The 20,520-nt window shown below is 30.1% G+C and overlaps 1 protein-coding gene across 2 annotated transcripts in view; it reads left to right on the forward strand.

Annotated features, from left to right (window-relative positions):
- Picot (putative inorganic phosphate cotransporter protein picot) overlaps positions 1-20,520 on the forward strand; it is a 101,513-nt gene that overhangs the window by 41,636 nt on the left and 39,357 nt on the right. The window contains exon 1 of one of the 2 annotated variants that reach the window (XM_088259880.1): positions 11,653-12,279. The exons of the other annotated variant lie outside the window; for it this stretch is intronic. Coding sequence (XP_088116006.1) covers positions 12,192-12,279 — 88 coding nt within the window. The 5' untranslated portion in view covers positions 11,653-12,191. Of the gene's footprint in view, positions 1-11,652; positions 12,280-20,520 lie in introns of those variants that run through there. 2 annotated transcript variants of the gene reach the window in all.

Here is a 20,520-nt window from a genome sequence, read left to right on the forward strand (position 1 = left end):
TTTTTCGTGGAAATAAAATGGGAACAATGTTTTATTCGAAGTTATACAAAAATATATGCAAAGTGATCACTTAAACTAACCTATGACGGTCGTTAGCCCCGTAAATACCCAGACGTCCATATTTTCTTCATCTTTATTAAGATATCAAAAAAAATTAGAAAATAACTCCTAATAGGAGATAATCTACATTTGAGAACAAGTATTTGGACATTTTCAAAATGTTGTATCTAAAATATATTTATTTTTAAATATAATTTATTTTAATTTATTTATTTAAATTTATTTTACAGAAAACATGTAAATCTTTTAATCATTAAAAAACAGACAAGTGAAACTAGTCAAAGTTTGTAATTAGAAAGCACAAAGTATACGTATTGTAGAAATGAATCAAACAACGCAAATTGCTTAAAAGTGTGTTTGTCAATAATGGGTAGAATTGGTGAATGTTACACGTGTGTAAAGTGATCACTTGAACTAGCTCATGACGGTTGTCAGCCTCGTAAAATGCCCGGACTTCCATATTCTTCTTCATCTTTATTGAGATGTCAAAAAAAAATATGAACGTAAATTGCAATTAATTGCGATCCGAATAAACAAATAATTTCAACATTTTACATTCAATTAGCTTTAAATTGATAAAAATAAGGAAGACAAAGAATCTAAGGATCCAAGTAGGGTCTGGTGCGAAGTTAAAGGAGAAAGGTAGAAGAAACAAAGAATAATTAATATGATGGTTAGATAGGGTTCCGAGAATAGATGTTAATGTTTCAGGTGTTTTTCTTTGAAATTATCATAGATAGTGCATTTTTTACATCAGGAGGAAATTCATTCCATATTTTTATCGCTTGGACAGAAAAGGATTTACTGAAGAATGACGTACTATGACGTGGAATGGAAAATGTTCTCTCCTTAGAAGAACGGATTGATAGACCATGATCTGAAAAAGAAATAGTTTTTAACATGATGTTTAGATGCATTGGGATTGTAAATCATATTATAGAAGAAATTAAACCATTTTAGATATTTTTATATTGTCATTTTTAAAAAAAATCTCGAATTATGTATGGTACACAAAAGTATTTAAGTAAGTTATTTTGAACGCTATTTCTCCATTCAACTATGACATAAAAAATAAAAAAATGCAGCTAATCTCGAAACATAAGTGAATTTCATCGAATATAGCAACTAGCTTTCAGTGTAAAATTAAATTTCGTTAATTTATTCGGCAGTCACTTTGTGGTAAAATCTACCCATTTATAATTAAGTTTTACTTATTAAATACCACTTTTTCTTAAAATCTACTGTGACACTTGTTTCGATGCATTCTGCATCAGCTTTGCATACGGTGTTTGAAAATAATGCGGAATGCATCGAAACACGTGACGAAGTAGATTTTAAGAAATAGTGGTATTTAATAAGTAAAACTTTAATGAAAATTAAATATTTTAAAAATGTTTTTTTTTGTTTATTGAATATAATCGATCAATCCAAAGTGCCCATTGCCGTTTGGGCAGGTACTTTACATGGTTAATAAAAGAAATTGAATGAATAATTTTAAAGTAATGGGTTTCGAAAAATTATTTATTCTATTGTTTATTTAATCTTTTTAAAAATCTTATGAGATACTTGGATTCGATGTATGTAGTTGATAAGATCATTGATACAAATCCAATTAACGGTTAAAGCGAGATTGAACCAACAAAAAATAATTATCTCAGGAGATTAATCTATGTTTTCTCAAAATAAATTGATTTTCATGATAGTACCTGTCTCGTTTACAGCAAAAAATACGTTATCAGTTGAGATTTCTAATTTATTGTCCCAATCAGTCATTACTGCGTCAAGTTCGATTAAAATATATAAACGTTTTTGAAATGTTAATAAATAATAACGTAGATAATCTTAAGTTAGTCAAGTATTTATGATTGATGTATTTATTTTTACAAAAATGTCAAAACTAAGATCAATTTATTATTTGTAACAATTGATATATTTAAATTGATACGAGGTTTAACCGAAAAGTTCATTTACCTAAAAATAAATAATTAGGTATCATTCATTAACCTCCGTAGTGTAGTTAGTGGTCAGCGCGTTTTGCTACCGTGCTGGATGTCCCGAGTTCGATTCCCAGGGGGGTCAAAATAAATACAGATGATTTTCGCTCTCATATTGATTTAATATCAGAAGCGCAGGGCTGATCACCTTACCTTCGTGCGATTAACGATTAAGATGACACAGCGTCGCTATGATGCAGTGCCCTATGCACCATTGGGTGTGGATAATAGTTTAAAAAATCATTTACTCCAAATAAATCCATTTTTATGGTCATCTAAGATTTCAACAATCTAGACCAAAATCTCAACAACCTCAACATATACGAGTAGGTTTAGAATGTTTTGATGTATGGATGCGAAACGTGTGGAAATAGGCAAAATAGATCAAAGTTAATTGAAATCCTTCGAGATGTGGACCTATAGTCTATAGACGAATATTAAGAATTTCCTGGTGAGACCACATTACGAATGACGAGGAAACCAAGCATTTGGCAAACACCATATTGGTGAAGTTTGAGGAGTGGATGGGTCATGTGATGTGACATGAAGAACTCCTGCATCCTCGTAGTATACTGGAGGGGGTGATTAAGGGATTCAACACTCTCCTTATCATTCATCGTTCAATTTGTGTAAAACCACTTTTACGAAGGATGAATGATAACGAGAGTGCTATATTACCATACCACAATTTTAACAATGCTTTTAATATACGAAATAGATCAAGGGATCGATTGGCAGAGGGCGTCTTCGCCAGGAGTATCTGGGACAAATGTGACTGTACCTCCTAAACGGAACTTAAGAGATCCCTGAAGATCAAGCGGAGTAAAGGAAGAGTTCAGTTTTTTATTGTCAACCAATCCCCAAGATTGAATCTAGAGAAAAAATTAATATAAGCTTAAATTTGTTAAAATTTGCATTATTTGTTAATCTTTTTTTGCTAATGATATTTTCGCTCTTTTGTTTCAGGTAAGAAACAGATGGAAAAACCCACGAGTCATCCAAATTCGAGATGACGTCAAATATTAAATACCGGGTAACATTAAATTGAGTTTTCTTTTTTTTTAAACGAGATTCGCTTTGAATGTTTAAAAAAACTCATCAACAAACGTTTGATGGTTAATTAAATTTATCTCAGCATCAGTAAACTCCATATGTATCTACATAACGTCCAATCGAATCAAAACAACTAAAATAGTTAAAATATACATTAAAAAAATATTATTCTTCTTTTAAGGATTCTTTTTAACAAAGTAACGAGTTTTTTTGCTGAAGAATATTAATATTAAATATTCAAAAACAAACAGCATGACCTGTATGCAGTAACGAGTACATAAGGAAAAGAGTTTAAAAAAATCATACTCTGTCGCGAGCTTTGGATCTTGCTACTTTTTTATTAAATCAAATTCAAAATCAAAATCGTTTGCAATCACATATGGTGCGAGTAAAAAAGTATAGGATATTTTTAGGTTACATTGAGGGTTACAATTGGTGTGAACTCTTTCGTAGATTAAAAAAAATCATACTCCATAGTCGATTGTTTTACGAACGGTTTTTTAAATATTTATTTTATTTACATAAATTGTATCCATACATTTATTTAAATATTAATTTTATGAATATTTAAAATATGTTTTGCAGAGACCTACCAAGCCACCTTGTGTGTCTTGTCGGTAGAGTTCTTTTTACATAAATTTTATTATTGTTTTTATCCATTTTAACCTAATGTACACAAAAAATAGGGTTTTTAAAAACATAAACTATTTTACAATTCTCATAGAATTAACTCTTGATTTTAACCCATTCCTTTATTTTGCCATTGTTCTATATTTTATTTTGACCTCTGAAATGTATTTTTTTATATTATATTTAAAATTTATTATATTAAAGAGTAATAAGTTGTGCAAGTTATAGTAATGACTTATTTGGTGTGTTGATCCACCTCGAACTGGAGTACCAATTGTTTTATTAAAACAAGTATTTAAAAATAAATTTGATTATTAAAAAAAATCCATGGTAACCCTGGATCATTCAACATCCTATTCAACAGGACACATAACTAACTATCACTGAACAAAATCCAGAAAATAATAAAGCCTATAAGCAGTTTTTAATGGCCTCTATCTGACTTCACGATCAAAACTCATTGCAAAACAAACTCAACTTTATGCAAATAAAATTTAACTATAGAGAAACCCGTGGTGTAAAAACCACTTATATTATCGTAAGACGATGATTTGTATATCGATATCCAAAAACCTTAATTTTATTTTTAGTATGATTAACTTGACATGGAAAATTTTTTGTATCATATTCCACTAGATATTGTACTTTCAAATGAGAATTTTGGTTTAAAAATAAGAATTTTTCAGTACCTACTCAATTATTGAGTAATTCTTTAATTTAGTATTTAATTAAGTAACACTAGACCACAGGATATGTTTCAATATATGTATCTTAATACGGGAATATCGAAGAATGTACGACGATAAGAAAAACTCACATTTTACCAAAAACGTTTACTAAAAACATTAAAAAAATAAGTTCAACATATTTTTGGAGAACTTTGTATAAAATACGAATATAAAATATCGGTAAAAAATTAAGATCCATGCTATTTGTAACTACATACTTGCTTTGCGCGTGTTGCCTCAGTATTCCCCACAAATTGGGTTTCCGTCGTAAATTTTACGACTGTCTTGTAATCTAAGGTTAAATATTAAAAAAAATGGTTCTCAGTTTGTCTTTTTAAATAAATAAAAAAACACATATACTGTTTTGAATATTGTTGATATTGTATCTTGATTTTCAACTTATTAAAGTACGAGTGAAAATGCTATAGCTATTTTTAATTTACCTTTTAAAAGTAAAAAAATTAACCTTTTTTCAAATGAAAAAGTAATGATTGATAATTTTTTCAAAATACGTCTCTATCACCCGTCGATAAGGAAATATTTTTTTCAAACATGTATATTTTTTTCAAAAAAATATAAAAACTTTGAAAATTCTTAAAAACATTCTTATTTACATGATTTTGAGTGTGTCAGAAATCTGTTATCTCCACTTAGAGATTTTTTTACATATCCGCTTAATAAAAGCTTTCCTCATTCCAACATTGATGGCTGTTATGTACTATATCACGAGATTGATCAATATATCTGGAAATTCAAAAAAATTAAGTAGTGTAGTTGTGTAGAATTTATGATTGTCACACGTGTGTATATTGATCACTTAACCAGTCTTAGATTGGTCATAAGCCCTGTAAAAACCCAGACATCCATATTCTTCATCAACTATGTTAAGATGTCATAAATGTTTATTTTTTGTCACTAAGATAATATCGCTCACTCTCTTTCAAGAACGTCATAAATCAAAAAACTTGATTTTTCAGGAGATCGATTTTAAGTTTAAAAATATAATACAATGTATTAAAAATCAATATCAAGCCATTAATTGAACTTTTTAGTGTTCAATAGATCATTTTAGGTAAAACCTGAATATTTTTTCTCCATTTGAAAAATATTAAGTTTAAAAGAAAAATTAAACCATACCTTTTCCTCAAAATGCAAAAACAACACTTTCTGCCCTGTAGCGGGTAAATATTAAGTTAAAAATATGCCTTTTATGTATTAATTTTAAATCAAACACAGATTTTTTTGAGTCTACTAAAATCTGTGTTTGATTTAAAATTAATACATAAATTAAAATGGAGTACTACAAATTAAACGCCAAATCAATAAATAAAAAATATGCCGTTTTTGCTGGGATATATAAGATTTTCTGGGTATTCCGAAAACATGCACAACTGAAAATTGACGATTTTTGATATATGACGTTCTTGAAAGGAGTGCGAGATATGTTAAAATGTATTGTAGATAAATTGTATCTGAAAAGCGAGATCCTGTTTGCAGGCGTAAATGCAATAATAAAATGTTGGCACTCCCATCTTTGGGTTTTTACACCGTAATGGTTAATTGACTCCCAACATGAATCCTGTCCCGTGATCAGCATTATCAAAAACCAGCTGATGATTTAATTTAAAATTAAAATATGCGTTTAGTTTATTTAATTATCCGCTTTCTAGTTAAACATTAATTGTATAGTATCAGCAGCAGACTGGATAATAAATAGGAGGGCTGTTAAATTAATCGTCATAAAACAAAATGTACTTTTACAACATTTTGAGTGTGTCCAAATACCTGTTCATAAAATCTGGTTTATCTCCAATTACAGGAGTTATTTTCAAATAATTTTTTGTTTAATATGAAAATAACTATAATTGAGGATAATCCAGATTTTGTGAACAAGTATTTGGACACACTCAAAATGTTGTGAATAAATTATCTGGTCAAATTATAAGCTCAAATAATAAAAAATGAAAATAGTATTATCTTCTCATGTGTGTGATTATAATCCAGGATTTGGACCTCACATACTAACATAAGAGTTTCTGCTTAGTAAAAAGCTTCTTTACATCTCACTAATAGATGTCTCTAGTGAAGTTCTAGTGATTCAAGAATAAGGTTTCTAAATTGGTTCATATATATAGAACTTCCAAGAATTTGAGTAGTGTGGTTGTCAATAATGGGTAGAATTGGTGAATGTTACACGTGTGTAAAGTGATCGCTTAAACCAGCCTATGACGGTCGTCAGCCCCGTAAATGCCCAGACTTCCATATTCTTCTTCATCTTCGATGAGTTGTCAAAAAATAATATGAAAATGTACTTTATTTAGAAGTTACATGTCTGGGTCGACTTCAAAGTAGTCACCACCCCGACGCACACACTTTTCCCAACGGTGTTTTCACTTTTGGAAACAGTTTTGGAACGCTTCTTTTGTGATACCTTACTCACCTGACCTGGCTCTTTCTGCGATAAGTAAATTGTCATTTTTTCCTTCTTGGTGTAGGCTCTGTAGCCCGCTTTAAAGAGGGGTAAGCCGTCTACGATGTTGATTTCCAGCTGTCAATTCATCTCTTTGATGGTCTGCTCGTGAGTCGTATTCCTTGGGGTTGTACGTTCAATGCAACGTGAAGGAGTCTGTATGGTTCCATTCTCTTCACATGCGCATACCATTGTCTTCTTCGATGCCTTTACCACCTAACGACATCTTCGATCTCACATGTTTCTCTTATCCTGGTGTTCCTTATTCAACATCTTGTCAGATAGGAACATCCTTAGGGTCTTCATTTTCGACACTTTTTGTGCGTTTCTTGTTATAGATGTGTTTGCTCTGAATTCGATCCCATTTGTTTCAATCAGTATCTTCTTCTTTGGCCTCAATCCTATAGATTGGTCTGCAGCAACAAACAACGATTTAACGAACTATTTTGCGAAATCCTCTTCTGAAGGTGCCAAAAAGTAGCTGAAGAGAGTTTCGCTAAATTGTTGTCTCTATAGTCATTTTGCGAAATAGAGAGTTGCTTCCTTTTTGCTGAAAACGACGCATGTTAGATTCTGGGCTCATTTTGAGTGGGGCTTTGAATTCTCAAGCGAGACGTCATTATTCAATTACCCGAGTGGGAAATATTGGTATATATGTTGTCACCGCGATCCGCACAATAGAGTGGCCGGATGGAATTACAGAGTTGCTGATTAGTACTGAGTAAACCTCTCGTGCTCTCTGAAAGGAAAACTAATTGGAAAATTGGCAGAAGCATCCAGAATCACAGGACTGAATCACGTAACCTTAATTTGCCATTCAAAGATCATTATTTTGTATTGACATACACGTATATTGCGTAACGTATCATTTGGATTGTTATAACTTATATTTTTGGCGAAATTGTTAATTATATACAGTCGTCTCTCAAGAACCTTATGATTTATAAAGATGAAATAAACGTCAAGATTTATAACATATTAAGTGTGTCCAGATACTTGTTCACCAATGTGGTCTTCTCCGTTTACGAGTTATTTTTACATTTTTGACATCTTAACGTAGTTGAAGAAGAATATGAAGGTCTGGGTATTTACAGGGCTTATAACCTAATACACTGGTTAAGTGATTTATTTGCATGTATACATTTAACAAATAAATGTTTAAAAATAATGTATTTGCATCAACTATATCCCATAAAATAAATTCCACTCTTTTACATAAAAAAATGAGATGCAGGACTAATCACCTTGCCTTCGTGTAATTGTCGATCAGTCAGTTCAAGTTAATGTCAATGCAATGCCATAACCTATGTACAATTTGAGTGCGAATAGTAGTGTCAAAGAATAATAAAAGCTTAAGAATAAGACCTTTTATACACATGTCGCTCACTCCTTTCAACAACGTCATATATAAAAAAATTAGATTTTTCAGGAGACCGTTTTTAAAGTTTAAGAATATAATGAAATGTATTAAAAATAAATATCAAGCCACAATTGAACTTTTTACTGTGCAACAGATCTTTTAGGTAAAACCTGAAGGTTTTTTCTCCACTTGAAAAATATTTAGCATATTTAAAAAATAATTGAACAATACCTTTTCTTCAAAATGCAAAAACACTTTCTGCCCTGTATCGGGTAAAAATGAAGAGAAAAATATGCCACTTTTGCTGGGATATAGTACATTTTCTGGACATTCCGAAAACATGCACAACTGAACATTTACAATTTTTGATATATGACGTTGTTGTAAGGAGTGAGCGATGCGTGATAGGTAATGGTTACATTGCCGTATGAATTCAAAATCCGGCGAAAATTGTTTTATACTCACGACATCTGTTGATATTTGTGCAAAGCTACAGTGTGACTCGTATTTTTCGCTGCGAGCTCATGCAAACAAGCTTATGACGACGCTATCTCTGCGTTGATATTTCGTCCACAGGTGTCGCGAAATACATGATGTTTACTTTACTTTAGTTTCAGCAAATTTCAGGAATCATATTTCTTAATTTCAGTCTCTGCAACATTAATCATTCAATGCGTAATTTCAGAATTATTCAACAAATTTTTTAACACTTAAAACAGAGATAATTTTTAAAGGAATAGAAAATTAAACTACATACTTACGGTATATAAGGAACAATTATATTAAATACAAGGAAAAATTTACTCATTCAGTACAAATGTTCGATCGATCGATAAAATCATGATAACACCCCCTTTTTTGTTTAAATCTAGTAATTGTGTCCAAAGATTTAAGCACATTCAAAGTAAATTAATATTTATGATTAATATGTTACTTTCTTTTAAAATCACTATAAATTCATAGTCATTTTAAAACAAAGTTACAATTTAATTATAAAATGGAAAATCACAAAGTGAGTGCATCAAATATAAATTATAAACTATTATTTTTTTACCACTTGAGTGTTATATTTAATTTTGATGACTGGTTTCGGAAGCTGCTGATGCTTCCATCTAACATTAAAAAACAAGAGTTTTTATTTACAATTTAATTATGTTTTACCTCAAAGTGAATGCCAAAACGGTAAATAAAATCAGAATATAACTAACTAACTAACTAACCATCACGCCGCTTCCCCGCAGGGGTAGGCAGAGAGAATCGAACGCCACACCACTCTGTCTTTGCAAACATTCTTTGCCTCTTCTACATTCATGCATCTCCTCATACATACCCGACGATTATTACGACTCCTGACCCGGCCGCTTTCAAGTATTTGACATACCTGATTGTGCCAAGTTTTCCTCGGTCGTCCTCTGCTTCTTTTTCCGAATATTCTTATTGTTTTTATTACATAAGTTCAACTGGTTATTTTTTAATAATCGTTCGCTATTTTCCTACTGTATGTGGTGTAAGACGGTGTGTAAAAAAGGTGTGGTGTGAAATTATTAACTGACGAGGAAAACTTGATACGATCAAGTATTTTAAATACTTACTTGAAAGTGATCAGGCCAGAATTAGGAATGATCGGTGGGTGTGTAGCATACAAGGAGATGCACGAACGTGGAAGAGGCGAAGATTGTTTTCAAAGACAGATTGGTGTTGTATTTTCTCTGTCTACCTCTGTGGAGAAGCTGCGTGATGTTTAATTAGTTAATTAGTTAATAATTGAATAATCTGGTTTTTACAAAAATATTTGGTTCAACTTTACAAATTTACATATACTTGTATAATGCCGTATTACGTTCAATTAAGTATACCCCCCTTCAACGTTGTGAGAGGTACCCCTTAGTCGTAGGGAATATTATAAGGGGTTTATGTTTTAAATTGTATTTTTACATTTAAATTAGAGGACTGAATTCAACCATATAAAATTTATTTACAATTTAAAAACGCGGTACCTATATCAACGTTATAGGGAGGTTTACTGTATAACATTTTTTATGTACATTTTGCTTACATACTCATATGAATACACATTTATGCATTTACAATGCCTTATTTGCCCATGGAAATGATTCATAACATATTAAATAAGTGTTTATCTTTATTAACATGACAGGATACAAGCGTGAAGTCACGTGAAGATTGGAATCTTAATGATTTGTCACACGATTGCAAGTTTTTTGAGGAAACAATTCATGTCAAGTTTTTTTAATTTATATATTTAAAAAAAAAAATACTGTTTTTTTTACAACCTTCTTCCATTCTTTATTAAAAATTAAATAATAAATCATAGTTTAAAACGTAGGTATTTATTTCGATCAAAATACTCTAGTTGCAAAAACGCAACCACAAATACACTGATATATATACATTTATACTATAGTATAAATGGTTCCCCTCCGTAGCGTAATGGTCAGCACGCTCGGCTACCGAGGTTCAGGAGGTCCTGGGTTCGCTTCCCAGGGGACTTCCATTTTTTTAATTCTATGTCTGACTGCGAGGATGATTCTTCTCTCGGTGATCCAGAGACTGACAATATCAGGGCCAGCTTGCAGTCGCCAGCAAAGTGAAGCAAAGGAAACAAGTTTGTCCAAAGAAAGGGCCCAAAATTGGCAAAGCCTGAAAACTCAGGGCTTACGATCTGTCATAGGCTGGTTAAGTGATCATTTTACACACGTGCAACATTCACCATGATCGACAACCACACTACTACAACTACAGCCATCTACCATATGTTGGATTGAGGAAAGCTTTTATTTAGTAGAGACCCTTTTTGGACACGCTCAAAATGATGTAAATTTTTATGTTTAAAATCAGTCGTAAAACACAATTCCAGAATACAAGCGTACCTCAACAGTCTACAAAGACGATAAGTTGGGATGGAGCCAGGAAGAAGAAGAACGTATTTTTTATTTCAAAGTACATATTTAAATCACGTAAAACCCGTATGAATGAATACTCATATTCCGCCATTAATTACGCCAACCTGTTATCAGATCTATTCAATATTTGCACTGCAAATCGCTGAAATATATTTATAAAGCAAACTTCACATTCGATTATCTATTAGATCGACAGTATCGCATGTCAGGCAAGGTCCCTACATGGAACGTGCCAAATAGTTCATGTAGTAAAATATACATCGTAAAAAAAAGCTTTTTCGCGATTGATAAACGCGGGAAGAGGGTATTTCTAGTTTTCACCGTATCCGTTTCCGCTTACCGAAATAGTTTACGAAACGGTCAACAGATGACGCGAGTGTAACTTCTGTATACGCAGGTACTTGCTACCGACATGTGTACTATATATACATATATACAATAATTATCAACAACCACCGAGCAGTTCGTGTTGGGCACAGGCGCAAGCTTGGGCGATAGCGTCGTTACAAGATAATTCTAATTTACAAGATAATTCGACAAAAATTGTTCGAGATGAAATCTCACTTTGCAATCGTTTTCGTGAAAATATCTTTCAAATACTCAGTTTGTAACATGACGTAGTTCGGTCCCCTCGCATCGCAAATTTCGGCGGTCCATAATTATAATTTAAACTTAAGTTTATTTCTGTTAATTAATTATTTAAACAAATAATTGTATTTTCGGTTGTTATTGCGGTTTGTTGTTGATCTTTTGAAAGTTATTCGCGTCCGTTTCGTATAGATAATAGTTAAATTTTACCAAAAATACCGACAAAAAGTATTAACCGAACGGGGTTTAAAGTTAGATCGTTTTCTTCGTATCTCGACGTCTCTGTATCGCGTCTCCTTTCTCTGAAAGGGGTTTCTTCTCCCACGTTCATCCCTGTTAATTGAAATCTGTGATATTAGATTAGTTTAGCTTAATTAGTTCAGGATGAGGTCGGCGGGAGACAGGGCACGCAATGGACATGTCCTTGTTTGGGAACAACCCGGCCTGGAGGGACCGGAAGAACACAGGAAAGGTAACAATAATTATTATATTATTTATTGATTCGACTTTGTGGAATGACATGATTATTTTATTAAAATTAAACACTTGAATATACCACTTTAATGAGTTTATTTATATTTACGACTAGTTTCGAAAACGACAAATGTTTTCATCTTCTGGTACAAATTAAAACATTTTATATTTTTATTATCAATAATCATTGACTTATCTCTCTAAAAATAATAGTATGCTTTTTATTCTTATATGTTTTAATTTGCACCAGAAGATGAAAACATCTGTCGTTTTCGAAACTAGTCGTAAATATAAATAAAACTCATTAAAGTGGTATATTCAAGTGTTTAATTTTAATAAAATAATTATTACATTCAATTCATTTAAAAATCTTTTATAAAAGACCCAAACAATATCAATTTTCCTCGCAAGGCCTCAAAGTCAAAACAGACAGAAAGTTTTATCAATTTACAATATCTCAAATTCATTTAAACTACTTGTTAAGTGTAATATCTAATAATTTATTCTCAATGAAGACAAAGACAACCGTTTTTTTTTTCATAATTTTTTTCAATAAATAATTTTCTGAATATCTCAAATCACAATGTAATAAATTCCTTCAAATTTTTATTAACATATTTTTTTTTAAACATACAATAAATTAATTTACTTTTGTGGGTAGTTCGTTTTTTTGTTAAATATTGCTGATATTATAAACAAGATTTAAAAAAAAATTGTTAAAATAAATGTATGAAAATTCATTTTAAAAATAATACCATAATAATACCTTCGAATAGTGGGATTTTACATTGTGTACGATAATCTGTATATTTTCATTCATATTATTATTATCAATAATCATTGGTTTATCTCTCCGTATTTGGATTTCTAGTAAAATAAAAATAATATTATGTTTTTATTCTTATATGTTATTTATTGATTTGGAATCAACTTTGTGGAATGATGATTTAAATATTTAAAAAAAAGAATATTTGCATAAGATCATTTTAGAATTTTATTCATGTAAGCACGACTAGTTTAGAGAACCGCAGTAGTTCACAAAACTAGTTAATAAACTCATTAAGACACATATTGCTCACTCCTTTCAAGAACGTCATATATCAAAATCGACAATTTTCAGTTTTGCATGTTTTCGGAATGCCCAGAAAATGCACTGTATCCCAGCAAAAGCGCCATATTTTTAACTTAATATTTACCCGCTACAGGACAGAAAGTGTTGTTTCTGCATTTTGAAGAAAACGTATTGCTTAATTATTTTTTGAAATATAATAAATATTTTTCAAGTGGAGAAAAAACCTTCAAAACCTTAAAAGTTGAATACGTGGCTTGATATTTATTTTAATACATTTTATTATATTTTTAAACTTTAAAAACGATATCCTGAAAAATCAAGTTTTTTTATATTATTATTGACGTTGTTGAAAGGAGTGAGCAATATAGGAGTGTTTTATTTTAAATTTAGATTTATCACCTCATTTAACAATTAATTATTCAATTTTTTTATAAAAATTAATTTATTAAAAAAAAAATGAAATACTTATAACATTCATCCGAACCCAATGGTGTATGAAGTACAGAATCGGATCGACGATTTATTTCATTAATAACAATTATATGAAAGTAAGGTGATCAGTCCTACGTTGAAGACGAATTATATAGTGGAACATACATATATTATAAGATTCAGATGAAGTAAGGGAAAAAGCTTAGGGCGAACGACACAACTGCTTTATGAGAAAGAGAATGAAAGATGAATAGGAGAAATGGCTAGAGCACTCCGGGATGCATACCCGCACTAGTACAAGCTCCAGATTATGTATCAGTTAGTGTAAAGAATCCTGTTTATCAGATTATAGTTTTAAATGCCTTCAGTCGTTAATTTAATAGTATATTTTATTATTTCATTACATTTATCTTCATATCTTTCTTATTTACTTGAATGAACCTCCTTTAAAGCTAATACGAAAAAAAAGTAATTATTGATTTGGCGTTTAATCTGTAGGACTCCATTTCAATTTATGTATTAATTTTTAAATCGAATACAGATTTTTGAGTCTACTAAGTTGTATTTTATTAAAAAAAAACGCATAAAATATTAAATAAAATACAACTTAGTAGACTCAAAATATCTGTGTTTGATTTTAAAATAATACATAAAAAAATAAGAGAATTAAATCATTCCATAAAGCCTGATTCTAAATTGATCTTATAGATGTAGACTCTTACCTCAATTTCAAAGTACAGAAAAGGATAAAAACGTGAAAAGAATTTCGCTTGCCTGAATGTCGAAACCGGTTTAAAGGATGCAATTTAAGGAGTTGTCCTTCTATGGCAAAAGTACTTTTATCCCTTTTTGAAGTCGATATTTCAGGTTCAACTGAATTGTTCCTAAGAAAGTAGTTCGTTCCTTTGTTCAACAATGTTACAGTTAAAAATGCTATTGGTTACTTTTTCCATATTTTCAGAATGTTCTTAAATTTCTCGTTCGTGTTGCTAGCTAATATTCTTCACTTTTCTGATTGAAAAATTGACGAAAACTGAAAACTGAAAAAAATTAAAACTGACGAAAGCTTCATAATATAAAGGTTTTCAGAAACCAGGGGTACATTCATAAAATAAGCGTCTCTCTAACCTGATTGACAACTGACTTTCCGCTCTACTCCGGTTCATACAAATATAATGTTAGTAGAGACGATATATATACATATATACATATATATATATATATATATATATATATATATATATATATATATATATATATATATATATATATATATATATATATATATATATATATATATATATATATATATATATATATATATATCTATATATATATATATATATATATATATATATATATATATATATATATATATATATATATATATATATATATAAATATAAATATATATATTTATATATATATATATATATATATATATATATATATATATATATATATATATATATATATATATATATATATATATACGTACGTAGGAATGTTTTAAAACATGTATGTCAGTGATCATTCGAGTGTTTACAGATCGGCATCTTTCATGTTGCATATGCATATGTTATAATATATTGAATTCACGAATGAATCATACGAAGAATTTAGTTCAACATAAACATTTAAAAATATATATAAATATTACTTCCTTTTCATAAATATCATTCGATATCAAATAGTTTTGCACGTAATTTGGAATATAATTCGTAAACAACCTGTAAACATTGTATTTTTTAAGTAGGTACCTACTAATATGCGTCATATCTCTTTAAAAAATCTACTTGTAAAAGATACATGACAAATATTATTGAAAAGACATTTAGTTTTTCAAAGATTTGTCGTTTAATTTGTAGAACTCCATTTTCATTTAAATCTTAAATACAACATTTTGAGTGTGTCCAAATACTTCACAAAATCTGGATTATCTCCAATTACAGGAGTTATTTTCATATTATTTTTTGACTTTTATATTCTTCTTCATCTTTGATGAGATGTCGAAAAATAATATAAATCTTAAATGTTAAAATCAAACACTGATTTTTTAGTCTACTTACCAAATTGTATTTTATTATATTAAAATAAATTTTGTGACAATTGTTTCGCCATTTTTGTTTGAAAATGCCTAAATCAACATTTTATCTTAAAGTGTTTTACATACTTGTTCACAGGTAAGAAAACTTTGTTTTCAAAACAATGGAATAAATAAAGAAAAGAATCTAAGGAATGGGTAAGTGGTTCCGACATACATAGTTACAAATTATTATGCATTTACAAAAAAAAACACGATTCGGAATATTATAATTACTAATTAACTAACTAACCATCTCGCCGTTTCACTGCAGGGTTAGGCAGAGAGAATAGAACGCTGCTGTACCCTGTCTTTGCAAACATTCTTCGCCGATAATTTTGAAACTTTACCTAACTTTTAAGTATTTGACAGCTAGATTCATATCATAAATTTGTTTTACCGTTCTTTCCTCATTCATTCGTTCCACATGTCCGAACCATCTCAACACACTTTCTTAATATTATCGACAATGCTCAATAATGATGATTTTAATGATAATTATAATTTTAAAATGCACTTATTTTTCTTCGAACCCTTATTCACATCCGATGATGCATAGGGCACTGCATCATACAAACGCAGTGTAATCTTGATCGTAAACATATGAAGTAAAGGTGATCAGCCCTCCGCTTCAGGTATTAGCCCAGGGTAATATTGAATAAATATTAGAGTGAAAAAATCACTTACTTATATTCATTTGACTCCTCCTGGGAATCGAACCCGGGACCTACAGTACGGTAGCCGAGCGTGCTCAGCGTGATTTTATAATAAATTATCATAAATGCAGATTATAGGCACTGTGTTGCATAGAATAAAAAATATTTAACACATTTGTGTTTAAACACATGTGTTAAAGTCTCATGTGTCAGGTCACCTTAGCAGTACAAAGGGACGATTATGTTGATATCAAAAGACGAGCCGACGTATGCATATATTTGCATACGAAACCACATGTTCACGAATGCATTTCAGAACGTGGTATCAGCCATCATATCTTATGTCACATGCTTTTTGTTATCGGCTATAAAACATAGCTGGTTTATCGAGCGCTAGTTATCAGTTCAAGGGGGAATTCGCAAAATCCTATTCATTATGCGAGCGGATTTTTAGGCGAAACTCTTAAGGCTATTAAGCATTTTTTGTTGTTGTTAATTTTGATATTCTTACCAGACATGTTTTACATATTTTATTGAATAATCTCTGTCAACTGTTGATTTAACTAATGAATTATTGATAATTGATTTTATAAAATTAATTTATCGAATATTATCAAATATCATAGAACCGTTCAAGTCTCATATGTGAACGTGTTTTTTACCTTATTTTAAATGACAATGGACAATAATATGCAAAACGGATAAAAATTAATGGTGTAATAAAAAAACTGGTCTTAAAAAAACGTTTTTAATTAAATATACTTCACAAAGGCAGAGATTTTTAATAAAATTACTGCTTACATTAATTAATTCAGCAGTAACTTTGATAAAATCTATCCATTTTTCATTTTAGTTTTACTCAGTAAATACCACTATTTCTTAAAATCTATTGTGACGTGGATTGATGCATTCCGTATCATTTTGCATGTTTGCAAGTGTAAAATAAATATTAAATAAGTAAAAATATAATTAAAAACGGATGTAATTACTTATATTTGTATTTATATCACCTTTGTGTATTAATTTTCAATTCAAACACAGATTTTTGAGTCTACTAGTGGAATCAAAAAATCTGTGTTTGATTTAAAAATTAATAGATAAATTAAAATGGAGTTCTACATCCAAATCATACGTTACCATACTTTTATACCATTCTCCATTTATACCACTCATTTTATACCATACAATATCCATTTATACCACTCATTTTATACCATACAAGGGTACCCTTACCCTTTTACTCCCTTCCTCACGCACACACACTCCCACTCTGATCGTTATTATAACATAAATGTGGAATTGTGCAATTGGCTTTATTTTTGTTGATGTAACTATTTTTTATTATACACTTTTATTAAATGTAAAGCTGTACAATTCCTGAATAAAAAAAAAACAGTAAATAAATATCTCATTTGGATAAAATGTTAGGGTTCTCCACTAATATGTGGAAGGTATGCATTGCTTACGTACAATCTCCAAGCCCGTTAAGGTCTATTGTTTCTCCGCGTAGGTACTTTTAGGTTCATTTTTTGCGTGTTGCATTTCTGCCAGGTCAAGATAAACCGCAAATGCTGTAAAATATTAATGTACCGGCAAAACGGAACGCACTTTGTGGCTGCAAAACTCCATATATATATATATATATATATCTATATATATATATATATATATATATATATATATATATATATATATATATATATATATATAGATATATATATATATATATATATATATATATATATATATATATATATATATATATATATATATATATATATATATATATATATATATATATATATATATATATATATATATATATATATATTTATATATATATCGTAGTCATACAGGAGAACGTGACCAAGTACATTTTTTACAAAAACGTGATCATTGACTATTTAATATCTTACTAGCTTATTATTGCCACGAAAAAATCCCAAAGCGATTTTAAACTTGGAAGTGTAATATATTGACTTGTTAAAAATGACTAACTGCATTGATGTTTATTTTTTTGTCAAACAAAAGTGACTTAAACGGCCCTCCTGAACATTTGACGTTTTGTTAGTTGGTCACTCTCTCCTGTACGACTACGATATGTTCAAACACATAGTAAAAAAAAGATAAATTTATGACATTTATCTTTGTGCGACATTGTATTTGGTGGTACTATCTTCGTCACCAAATTGAATTTGACCTTTTAAATCAGCTTTTTAAATAGATTTATCGAAAAACGTGCAGAATGAATAATGTAAAAAAAACAATTCCCTGATATTTTATCAATTTTTAAAAAATACACGTTTCGCCTCAGTTTAAAAAGTACTGTTTAAAAAATAAATATAAGAAGTACTATTTTCATATGTATTGCAGTTTTGTTTTTAATTTCAAATGGAAATGTGGAGTGTGATATCGTATTCGCTAAAGAAAAAATAACACCTATTAAGAAAAAAAATATTGGCAAACACAAATAAAACATCGTAGCGATCTACGTAGTTGAACGCATTTTCCAACAAAAATTTTGTAAAAAAGTTTTTCATAAAAATATTCTTAAAGCTCTATCTGATATAGCACGCTTTCAACCCAATTCCCCATTCAAAATTTCAAAGCCAAAAATCAGTTTTCTTAATATAATTCTGGTTTAGTCTTATACAGGTATACCAATGAATCTTTGTATGTTACCTGTACTTTTGTCTGATGTTTTCATATTGATCAACACTTAGCATGTCGCATGTACGATTCAGACGGGTGATCCGACTCTCCTTGTATATAGAATTTCAGTGACGCACGTGGTCGGACAAAAATATTACATATATACCTCCCACGCTGATGATGCGACAGTTAGCGACTGCACGCACGGGTATGAAAATAGATTACACGTGATGTGATTAAATAACAGTAACTACTCTTCATTCTTCGTCTACCTCATACCTTGTCATGATGAAAGCATATGATTATTTTATCTCTCGACTATGGATATAACTAACACCATTAAAACTGATATCAGAGATGGGTTTTCAAAAAAAAAATGTTGAAAAATTATTTACTTAAAATAAATTCCTTCTCTTCTTCCTCTTTATTTAGGACTATGTCCTGTCATTTTCCGGTCTGCTCTCAGAATGTGGAAGACCAACTATCTCTCCATCGTTTAGGTGGTCTTCCTGGGGGTCTGATCCCACTTATGCTGCTGCTTAAAATATCAATATCAATTGGGTACAATTGTGAATAAAGTATAAAGTGATCATTTAAACCATCCTATGAAGGTAGTTAGCCTTGTAAATGACGTGGTTCTGATGTATTTTTTTCTTTAAACCCTTATCCGCACTCCATGGTGCATAGGGCACTGATTCTCATCGAAGCAGTATTATCTTGGACGTTATTTACATACGGGCTAGGTGCGTTTCAGGTGCCAATCCAGGATGATAATAAATATATATAAAATCACTTATATTTACAACATTTTGAGTGTGTCCAAATACTTGTTCACAAAATTTTTGTGAACAAGTATTTGGACACACTCAAAATGTTGTAAATAAATTATCTGGTCAAATTATAAGCTTAATAATAAAAATGAAAATGGTATTTTCTGGCGTTTCTCATGTGTGTGATTATAATCCAGGATTCGGATCTCACATACTAATATAAGAGTTTCTGCTTAATAAAAAAGCTTCTTTACTTCTCACCAATAGATGTCTCTAGTGAAGTTCTAGTGATTCAAGAACAAAGTTTCTAAATTGGTTCATATATATAGAACTTCCAAGAATTTGAGTAGTGTGGTTGTCAATAATGGGTAGAATTGGTGAATGTTACACGTGTGTAAAGTGATCACTTAAACCAGCCTATGACGGTCGTAAGCCCCGTAAATGCCCAGACTTCCATATTCTTCTTTATATTTGATGAGATGTCAAAAAATAATATCACTTATATTTATTTATACGCTGTCTTGAAATTTCGATACATGCAAATGAAAATCTCTGTATATCTATGAGCTGGAAT

Source organism: Brachycentrus maculatus, unplaced genomic scaffold, assembly GCF_059751285.1.
Source record: "Brachycentrus maculatus isolate JH-2025_06_01 unplaced genomic scaffold, ASM5975128v1 h1tg000120l, whole genome shotgun sequence".
In the NCBI taxonomy this organism is placed as follows: domain Eukaryota; kingdom Metazoa; phylum Arthropoda; class Insecta; order Trichoptera; family Brachycentridae; genus Brachycentrus; species Brachycentrus maculatus.